The 10,800-nt window shown below is 43.8% G+C and overlaps 1 protein-coding gene across 1 annotated transcript; it reads left to right on the top strand.

Annotated features, from left to right (window-relative positions):
* Nucleotides 1–379: 379 nt before the first annotated feature.
* Nucleotides 380–1,333, top strand: LOC115460638 (olfactory receptor 1020-like). Its single transcript, XM_030190409.1, has one exon. The coding sequence runs from the start codon at nt 380–382 to the stop codon at nt 1,331–1,333; it is 954 nt and encodes a 317-aa protein (XP_030046269.1).
* Nucleotides 1,334–10,800: the final 9,467 nt, after the last annotated feature.

The following is a 10,800-nucleotide window of genomic DNA, read 5'->3' as shown; positions in this document are numbered from 1 at the left end:
CAGTGCTAGGCAGACATCTAAAATCTGTGCCATGAAAATGGCAAGGACAAATCAAGATCAAGTATGCATATGTAGTATCACATCATACCTTATGCTATGAGTTTATTTGGGCAGACTGGATGGACTGTTCACAAATTTAGCTGCTGTCATCTACTATATTACCATGTTACATATATAACTGTTTTTTACATCTGCAAAAAGTTTATATAAACTTTTATATAGACTGCTTCTTTTATAACTCCTTGCACTGAAAATGAAAATAAACTGCTTTAATTATGACACTCTTCTTTTCTGCAGCAAAGTTAGAAACATAAAATCATTACATAAACTTAGTTCTAAACTGATTGTTTCTTACCAACAGAGACATTCAGAAGAATAAATGGAAGGCAGGAACCAGACGTCAGTGACTGAATTCATTCTTCTTGGTCTCAGTTGTGATCCAAATCTCCAGATTCCACTCTTTGTGCTCTTCCTTCTGATCTATATTATTACCCTGCTGGGCAATATCGGTATCATTCTTGTAACTAGCTTGGATGTGCGCCTGCAGACCCCAATGTACTTTTTCCTCTTTCACTTGTCATTTGTAGATATGTGTTCTTCTTCAGCTGTCACCCCCAAAGCCCTGCAAACTCTCCTGGCAGAGCAGAAAATCATCTCCTTCCTTGGTTGTGCTGTGCAAATGTATTTTTATGGATGTTTTGCTACCACAGAATGTTTTCTACTGGCAGTGATGGCATATGATCGATATGTGGCAATCTGTAATCCATTGCTTTATCCAGTCATTATGAGCAGGAGACTGTGCATTCAGATGCTGAGTGCAGCTTATGTGTGTGGCTTTTGTATTACTCTAATACATATAGTTTGTATTTTCCACTTATCCTACTGTGGGCCCAATGTAATTAATCACTATTTCTGTGATGTTCCTCCACTCTTGGCTCTTACTTGCTCAGACACCTCTGTCTGTGAACTTCAAATGTTTATTTTTGGTGGATTCAACTGTACATCAACCTTTCTGGCCATCTTAGTCTCTTACACCTGTATTATATCCAATATCTTGAGGATTCGCTCTGCTGAAGGAAGACACAAAGCATTTAACACCTGTGCCTCCCACTTCACTGCTGTGTTGATTTTCTATGGTACCATTTTTTTCATGTATATACGACCTGCTTCGAGTTACTCTGTGGAGAAGGACAGAGTCATTTCAGTCTTTTATTCAGTGCTGATCCCCATGTTAAACCCCCTGATTTATAGCTTGAGGAACAAAGAGGTAAAAGCAGCCTTGGTGAAAGCATGGAAACAATTCTTCACAGCAGTCAAAGGGTTTACAAGGTAAGTATTATATTTTGAGTAATCATGAGTCACTAGATGGACATGTGTAACACTAGGGTAAAATAGCCTCCTAGCAGTACTCTCACAGTACTATGGTATCAGGGTCAGTCGGTGGCATGGGGTATGCCATTGGGAGTGTTGGGGAGTGTTTAGGGTGTCAGTTATGGCTTTGAGAGTCTCAGGGTATGTTCAGGGGTGTCGGGCACTGTTCAGTAGAGTTGGGATATGGCTTCATAGGTGCTGGGGAAAGTTCGGGATTGTTAGTGTATGGATTTGGGAGGGTTAGGGAGTAATTATGGGTTTGGGGGTATGGCTTTGGGAGACTCATAGTGTGTTCTGTAGGAATATAAGCTTCCCTTACCTGTCTGTATGCATAAGGCCTACATTAGCTTAACTGAGGCCTATCAATCAAACTATGACTGTATCAAAACCATCCTGTCATGGATTCCTAATTTACTGCATTATGGACTTTCTAAGGACATGTTGTTTGCCCAAAGACACTGAATAGGCCTTTCTTTATTGTCCTTTGTGTGATCATGAGGCCTGGGACTTTCCATGAGATATTTTTTGAGCCTTTGTCCCTGGTTAGCAGCACTGTATGCACACTGGCCTAAATTGGTCTGATACAACAGTCCATCTTGGCCTGTGTCTTGTTCATCCACATCTCAGTTATTGCTCATGGTACCTGTACTTCATTGGTCCCGAGGGGACCATTGCATTTGTAACCACAGACATGCCTAGTCGCACACATTCAGCATGTGACACACACATTCAGACTTCTTCTCCAACTCACATGCTTTCGTGCCATGAGCTCCTGTTCCCACAGCAATCTGGCATCTTTAGTTTTTCCTTCCCCTGCACCTGTGACCCAGCATGTCACTTTCTCCTCTCCTGCCCCCATGATCCTCCAAATTTACTTGTGCTGGTAGTGCTGCTCCACAACCTCTAGCTAGTATGGGGCCTTTCTTCTGCTGTGTGCCCTCTGATGTTACCTCCGGTTTCTGGGGGCATGGCAAGGCACAGGAAAGATGCTGGGCCAGCAGGAAGCAGAGTCTCTTCAGTGCTTTAGGCAGAAAGAAGTTTGGAGGACCATGGGAGTGGTGGGGGAGGGGGAGAAAGTGAGAGAGATACTGAGTTGCAGAAGTAAGACAAGGAAGAGAGAGAGTGTGTGTGGAAGAGGAGTAGAGAAATAGATGCTGGCACAAAGAAGGAAGAAGAAGAGGTGTTGGACCTCCAAGGGGAATACGGAAGAGAGAGGAACACTTGCTGGACCCCTAGGAAGGAGGACAGGAGAGAAGGAAAAGACAGAGTGTTGCTAGCTGGGGGGGGGGGGGGGGCAGAGAACAGAAGAAAGGAAGAAAAAGGAAAAGTTGCTGGTGCATGGGGGGAGGATATAAGAACCAGGGGTGTAGCCAGACTTCAGCGGGAGGGGGGTCCAGAGCCCGAGATGAGGAGGCACATTTTAGCCCCCCCCCCCCCCGGCACCACTGACCCCACCACCACCATTTTTAACCCCCATCGCAATTTTGACCCCCCCCCCCCCCGCCACTACCACCACCTTTGATTCCCCCACGCTAACCCTTTCGACCCCCTCTTCCCCCCACCGCTGCCAACCCTCCCCCGCCACCGCTGTTGGGTACCTTTGCTGGCGGGTATCCCCAACCCCCACCAGCCGAAGTCCTGTTCTCAAGCACAGCCGCGTTGCTGATCTGCAAGGGCAGGCTTCTGTTTCTGTTAGTCTGACATCCTGCACATACAACGTGCAGGACGTCACTCACAGAAACAGAAGCCTGCCCTTGCAGATCAGCAACGTGGCCGCGCCTGAGAAGAGGACTTCAGCTGGCGGGGGTTGGGGACCCCCGCCAGCAAAGGTACCCGACGACGGCGGGGGAGGGTTGGCGGTGGGAGGTGAATCGAAGGGGTTGGCGGGGGCCCGAGCCAAATCTACGAGGGCCCATGCCCCCGTGGCCCCACGTAGCTACGCCCCTGATGAGAACATAAGAGATATGTTAGACTGTACAAGAGTAAGGTCAGAGAGGAGATGCTCAACCTGATAGGATAGTGGTAGGGACACAGGAGCAATGCTGGGCAGGGTAGATAGGGCGCAGAGAAAACATGGATGGTGGATATGCAGAGAGAAGAAATGCCAAATAGACATGGAGACCCTTTCAAGACAGGTAAGAAAAGACAGAGAAAAGGAAATCAAAAACCAAAGACAAGAAATATAAAATGTCAACAGTGCATTTTGAAGGTGCATTGATTCCTGCTACTACAATTGAAAGCTAATGTGTTATGAACATCCATTTTGAAGACTCCTGAAGCAGGCTTTTGTGGCTGAAACACGATTCATGTCGAGTCTCTGGATGGTTGAATAAAGCTTCTTTACGATTTGCACATCATCTAACACTAACCAGTTAAGTACCTCTGAATATCCCCGGATATTTCCAAGCAAGATATTTAAATGGTCAGGAGCCTCACCTAGCCATTTAAATGGCTTTGAAAATCAGGTGAATGGTGTTTAGCAGTGACATATTAACCCCCCTACTTACTAAGCTGCACTAGCGGCTGGTTGTGCAATACTTTGAATGGGCTGTGTCGGGAATGCTGCGAGGCAACTGCTAGCGCAGCTTTGTAAACAGAAGGGGTAAGTCTGCATTCGTGAGGTACTATTCACATCAAAGTTACAAAAGCTCAACATACTTTAAAAAACCTAAAACACAATAAATGAAACAAGAATACAAATCATGGGTGTCATGTGAGTAAAATGTGAGTTTGCTCGGTGTCTTATGCTAACCTAAACTAAATCACAAGAGATGCATGTGCAACTCCTATATTGGTGCCAATTAATGGTAATAAATGATTGTTAGCATCCAATTATTGCTTGTTAATGATTTGCTGACCAATTATATCTTGCACGCATCTCAGGATTACGAATAAATTTGGGTGATCTTTATAGAATCCAAGGCCTGGAGCACAAAATATTAGCTACTTTAAAAATTCTTCTCATGGTTCCATCTTGAATTACTAAAGCAACCAGACACACCAACACATTTTTTCCCTTGGTCTCAACAGACTAAATTTTCTTCCAATGTTTTGTTTAAAACTCTTGAAACTGTGTTCAAAGAACTTGATTCAGTTGTTACACATCCCTTAACACATTCCATATACATGCCAATTTGAAATAATCTGAAGTTTAAAATTGTATTAACTCTTGTATTAATTGGATTAATTGGAAAAGGGCTAGCATTTGGTCCCTCAATGATGTCATAAAAGGTCACTCTTGGCTTCCCTTTTCCCAATTATGTATAAAATTTGGCCTCACAAACTTCAATATTATAAATGGATCCAACTCAAACATTGTGTAACCAACACGTTAAATAAAAGTAAATTAACTTCTGAGTACCCCACTTGCTGGCAACTCTGTAAGTCGCTTATGTCTTCCAAAAACGTTGCATCTAAATGGTATAAAATACTTCAATTAGCTAAATTCAGTTCACCAACTGTTACCATGCAATCATGGAAACACGATCTAAACGCCCAACTAAATGAAAAGGCATGGGAAAATTTTTGGTTCAAAACTACTCATACCACCAAATCAGCGTCCATTTCACAATCCATGTTTTACCTGGCACACAGGGCTCTATGGACTCCAGCTAAACTCGCCAAATTGAATACGAGAAAAACAAAAAATAATATGAATAAATGTTGGACATATGAAATGTAAGTTGGAAATCTTAAACATAGTATTTACTCTTGTTCATTTATTCAAGATTATTGGAACTCTGTATGGAACACAGTCCACCTTATAATTGAAAGAGAAAAACGCCTAGATTTCGACCCAAATCGGGAGATAGACGTTTATCTCACAAAAACGAATAAATCGGTATAATGGAAAGCCGATTTTGGACGTTTTCAACTGCACTCCATCGAGGAAGCGTACAAAGTTGATGGGGGCGTGTCAGAGACGTGGCGAAGGTGGAACTGGGGCGTGGTTATCGGCCGAGGAGAGATGGACGCCTTTCGCCGATAATGGAAAAAAAGTATGCGTTTGTAGCTAGAATTTAGGGCACTTTTCCTGGACCCTGTTTTTTCCACGAATAAGGCCCCAAAAAGTGCCCTAAATGACCAGATTACCCCCAGAGGGAATCGGGGATGACCTCCCCTGACTCCCCCAGTGGTCACTAACCCCCTCCCACCACAAAAAATGATGTTTCACAACTTTTTATTTTCACCCTCAAATGTCATACCCACCTCCCTGGCAGCAGTATGCAGGTCCCTGGAGCAGTTGTTAGGGGGTGCAGTGGACTTCAGGCAGGTGGACCCAGGCCCATCCCCCCCCTACCTGTTACACTTGTGGTGGTAAATGGGAGCCCTTCAAAACCCACCCGAAACCCACTGTACCCATATGTAGGTGCCCCCCTTCACCCCTTAGGGCTATAGTAATGGTGTAGACTTGTGGGCAGTGGGTTTTGAGGGGGATTTGGGGGGCTCAACACACAAGTGAAGGGTGCTATGCTTTTTTGTTGTTTTTGTAAAAGTGCCCCCTAGGGTGCCCGGTTGGTGTCCTGGCATGTGAGGGGGACCAGTGCACTACGAATCCTGGCCCCTCCCACGAACAAATGCCTTGGATTTATTCGTTTTTGAGCTGGGCGCTTTCATTTTCCATTATCACTGAAAAACAAAAACGCCCAGCTCACAAATTGTCGAATAAAACATGGACTTCTATTTTTTTTTGAAAATACGGTTCGGTCCGCCCCTTCATGGACCCGTTCTCGGAGATAAACACCCATGGAGATAGATGTTTTCATTCAATTATGCCCCTCAGTATCATCTAGTTTGAATATCCAAGACGTTTTATCATACAATATAGTCATATTTGGATGCCTAACAATACAATCACCACAGGACAAATATCAAGCACAACTATTAGACATATTGTTACATCAAGCCTTAAGAACCCTTTACCTTTGTTGGAAAGACCTTACCAAAGTAACGTATTTAACTTGGAGGAATTCTGTGTGTATATTAGCTAATATGTGTGAATATGCTGCGGCTGAAAAATATAACTCACTAGTAAAGTACAAAAAAATATGGGCTCCTTTACTAGATCACCTATATAATAACCTCTCTTAGAACTGAACTTATGTATTGCTCCTGTGATGACCATGACTTGTTATAGCAATAATTCTTGTATAATCTTAATCTGAGCATGTATGCTGATGCTTTGTTATTGTTAATCCGTTATGCTGGCTATTGCTTTATTTTAGCCATTTTGTTATTGTCTATAAAACACAATAAAAATATTGGAACTAAAAAAAAATTATTCTCTAACAAGAGTAAATAAGATGTATTTACAATTTCTTAACCTAACTCTGACAAACAGAAAATTCCATAACTTCTTATCTGTTCTAGGCATTAAAAAAACAACAACAGTTGAACTTCATTTGCTAAAGTTACTAACTCTAAGGGGCCAATATTCAGACCACAGGGGGCAGCCTGGCTAACTTCTGCGGTCAGCAGTGATGACGGATATTCAATGTCTGGCCATTTCTGGTGACCGTCACTGAATATCCGGTTTATTTTTGGCTGCTATAAATATAGTTGGCCAAGTCAATATAAGTTAAACTAAGTTCATAGTGGCCAAAGATAGACTTGCTATTCACACAGCCCAATTTTTCTGCCAGACTTAACTGGCCAGCCGCTGAATATCAGCACTAACCAGCTATGTCATGCAACATAGCCGGTCATCCTGCTAGCCACTAAGCACTAATCAGTCAAGATAGCCAGCTATCTTGCACTGAATATTAGCGCTTAGCTGGCTTAAGGCTATTTAACCAGTCAGGAGTCATTGAATATCGGGCACTGAATGTATAGATATTATCTTTCCCTTTCACTTCAACAATTAAGAAAAAAACTGATTCAAACCAAAAGCATTTCCAGCGGTCCATCAGCTCTGGGTGACGTGAATTCTGCCACTTAAGAGAAAAAGATGTTAACATACTTACATATTCCACAATTTCATTACTGCCACCGACAGGTGTAGGTAGAAGAGGCTCGCCTCAGGTAATACTTGATAAAGAACATGCAACAGTTACTGAAAATGCTTCAGAATTTCACTTTCCCATTTCACTGGTTCCTGCAGTAGCTCTTGCAGTTCAGGCAGCTGCACTTAAGAAATTCAACTCTGTCAATTTACTGTATTTCCCTTGGTGAACCAACTCAACCTATTTTGTGATCAGGAGAATTTCCAGCTCTGGAATGACCTTCACTGGCCCTCTTTCTGTGTCAGGTTGGACAGCTCACTAGGAAAATCGCGTGGAGGGGCATAATCGAACGGAAACGCCTATCTCCATGGGCGTTTATCTCCGAGAACGGGTCCGTGAAGGGGCGGGCCGAACCGTATTTTTGAAAAAATGGACGTTTTTGAGCTGGGCGTTTGTTTTTTTTTAGCGATAATGGAAACTAAAAACGCCCAGCTCAAAAACGTCCTAATCTGAGCCATTTGGTCATGGGAGGGGCCACGATTCGTAGTACACTCGCCCCCATGACATGCCAGGACACCAACTGGGCACCCTAGAGGTCAGTGCGGTGGACTTCAGACAACGCTCCCACATGCATAGCTCCCTTACCACGGGTGCTGAGCCCCCAACTCCCCTCCCCCAAAACCCACTACCCACAAATGTACAACACTACCATAGCTGTTAGGGGTGAAGGGGGCACCTACATGTGGGTACAGTGGGTTTTGGAGGCCTCCCATTTACCAGCACAAGTGTTACAGGTGGGGGGGGATGGGCCTGGGTCCACCTGGCTGAAGTGCACTGCAGTACCCACTAAAAGTGCTCCAGGGACCTGCATACACGCAGGCCTCTAGGACTTGTTGCTGCTGTATAACATTGGCACAGCAGTTGACACCTGAAGACTAATCTCTCCGAAAACGTCCTTTATTGGAATAACCGCCTTTACTCACAGTTAACTGCAGATCAGAGGTTGTGCCCCACTGGCAACGAGTCTCCCTGGTACTGAGATTAGCAGTAGGTCCGAGCTGGCAGAATGGTGTACAATGCCCTCTTTCAGCCACATTCAAGGTAAGAACTAAGTTCTGTAACATGGCTAACACAGGAAAGGGAAGTAAACTGGCTTACAAAAACGGCCACTACCGCATGGACTACAACAGGAAACACAACAGGGCACACTCTGACCCAGTAGGCAGGGAGAAAAGCACCATGGGAGAAGAGCCTACCAACTACCAACATCATGAGACTGTAACACAAGCTAATGAAATCACGGAGCCCAATACCCTACACCCACCACAATGCAATGCTGAAGTGACCCTGTAGTGCACCCGAGAGCCACATCTGACCCAGGGAAAGGCTGTGAGAGGATAGAACACATTCTGCTGTCATGGAGGTGGGTACGGCATTTGAGGCTGGCATAGAGGGTGGAAAAAATGTTTTTAAAGTGGGGGGGGGGGGTTTGTGGGAGAGGGTTAGTGACCACTGGGGGAGTCTGGGGAGGTGATCCCCGATTCCCTCCAGTGGTCTTCTGGTCAGTTGGGGCAATTTTTTGGGACCTGTTCGTGAAAAAAAAGGGTCCAAAAAAAGTGACCCAAAATCGCAGTAAAAATGCCTTTTTTTTCGATTATCAGCTAAAGACGCCCATCTCTCCTCGGCCGATAACCACGCCCCAGTTCCGCCTTCACCATGCCTCCGACATGCCCCTGTCAACATTACCCGTTTCCGCAACGGATTGCAGTTGGAAACGCCCAAAATCGGCTTTCGATTATACTGATTTGGGCGCCCACGGGAGAAAGACGCCCATCTCCCGATTTGGGTCGCAATATAGGCGTTTTTCTGTTTCGAAAATAAGCTGGATAGGCAACACACAGCAGTTACTGAATAGAGCAGAACGCTGTCTCCCTATCTCTATGACTCTCATAGGTAGGGTTACCATATTTGCAGAGACAAGAAGAGGACATAAAAAATAAAATGTTTGCTACCTTTGCTAAAGAAATATTTAATCATAGCAAATGTGTAAATGGATTTTAGGTAATGAACACACAACAAACAGGGACTGACTTAAAGTACAGCAGTAGACAATAATCTACTTTTCAAAAACTTGCAAATTTGAGTTTGACTGAGTTGAGCCCAAGCGTATTTATTGGAAGAGCAAATACCCCTTAACAACTTTGGCTGGCTTCTGAGATATGATTGAAAATCTTTGCATGTCCTATGCCTACAGTTGTGCTGCTGAAATAAAACTCCTTTGACAGATTCAACCAGCAACTTGTTTCTCCTTTGTCCATCGTCTCTGCATTAGGGAAAAAAAACTTGTTCAGTGTTAGCATTATTTGACGGAATCACAAAGAAAACCTCTGCAATGATAAGAAGTTCTGAGAAACATTCTTCATTCTAGCAAATGTTGAAATACTTCACCCATTTCTCATGTGACAATAACTTTTCAAAGTCGTCTTCATTTTGGTTTGACTCTAGAAATCTCTTTAAACATTTGCTATCATCAATGTTTATTTCCTTGTCTTTGAGATATGCCACAGTTGCAACAAGTTCATCCCAACTTGAAATTTCAGTTAAAGCCATCCATGCAAATACAGGGGGCCCTTTTACTAAGCCATGTAGGCGCCTACCTGTGCCCAATGCACACCAAATTGGCGTTACCACCTGGTTACCGCATGGCCCTTGCGGCAATTTCAATTTTGGTGCGCGTCTGCTACACGTGTCTGAAAAATATTTTTTATTTTCTGACGCACGTCAAGTGGAATTTCACGCGCATAGACCATTACCGCCCGGTTACCGCATGAGACCTTACTGCTAGGTCAATGGCTTGCAGTAAGGTCTCAGATCCAAAATGGACATGCGGCAATTTTCATTTTGCCACACATCCATTTTCGGCAAAGAAAGGGCATTTTTTTGTATGTGCGCTAAAAAATAATTCTGTGCGCTCCCAAAACACGCGTCAACACTACTGCAGGCCATTTTTCAGCGCACCTTAGTAAAAGGACCCCACAGTGAACTCCTCCAGTAGCATGGTCAACATCTCCAAATATTTCAAACATTTGGTGTACAGTGAGGCTACTAGTGAACAAAAATCATCACGGCAGTCACCCAGTCCATCTTGACACAACTTCATTAGCAACTCCTTTACCTTTGGTAACATGAAACCGTCTTGTGCATGGCATCTGAGAACAGACTGAACAGATTTAAGGCAGTTCATAACCTCCAGTAGCAAGTTATTTTCATGCTCAATTATTTCAATGTGTGAGTGGAATGCATATGCCAAAGGTAACTTTCACTCAGGTCATTTTCAAAGAAATTTTGGATCAAAGCAGGTGGTTTTTCTTGAGATAAAAAGATTTCAAGGCTGGAAACACCTGCAACATCCGGTGGATGCCAGGAAACAAAGATAATTGAATATAGGCTCAATATTAAAGTGGGAGACACTTAATTAAAAGCCCGT

This window comes from Microcaecilia unicolor, chromosome 1 (assembly GCF_901765095.1).
Source record: "Microcaecilia unicolor chromosome 1, aMicUni1.1, whole genome shotgun sequence".
Classification (NCBI taxonomy): Eukaryota; Metazoa; Chordata; class Amphibia; order Gymnophiona; family Siphonopidae; genus Microcaecilia; species Microcaecilia unicolor.
This window is presented reverse-complemented; position numbering and strand designations above follow the sequence as displayed.

Coding starts and splice junctions, on each gene's coding strand:
- LOC115460638 (XM_030190409.1), top strand. CDS start 380: ATGGAAGGCAGGAACCAGACGTCAGTGACTGAATTCATTCTTCTTGGT.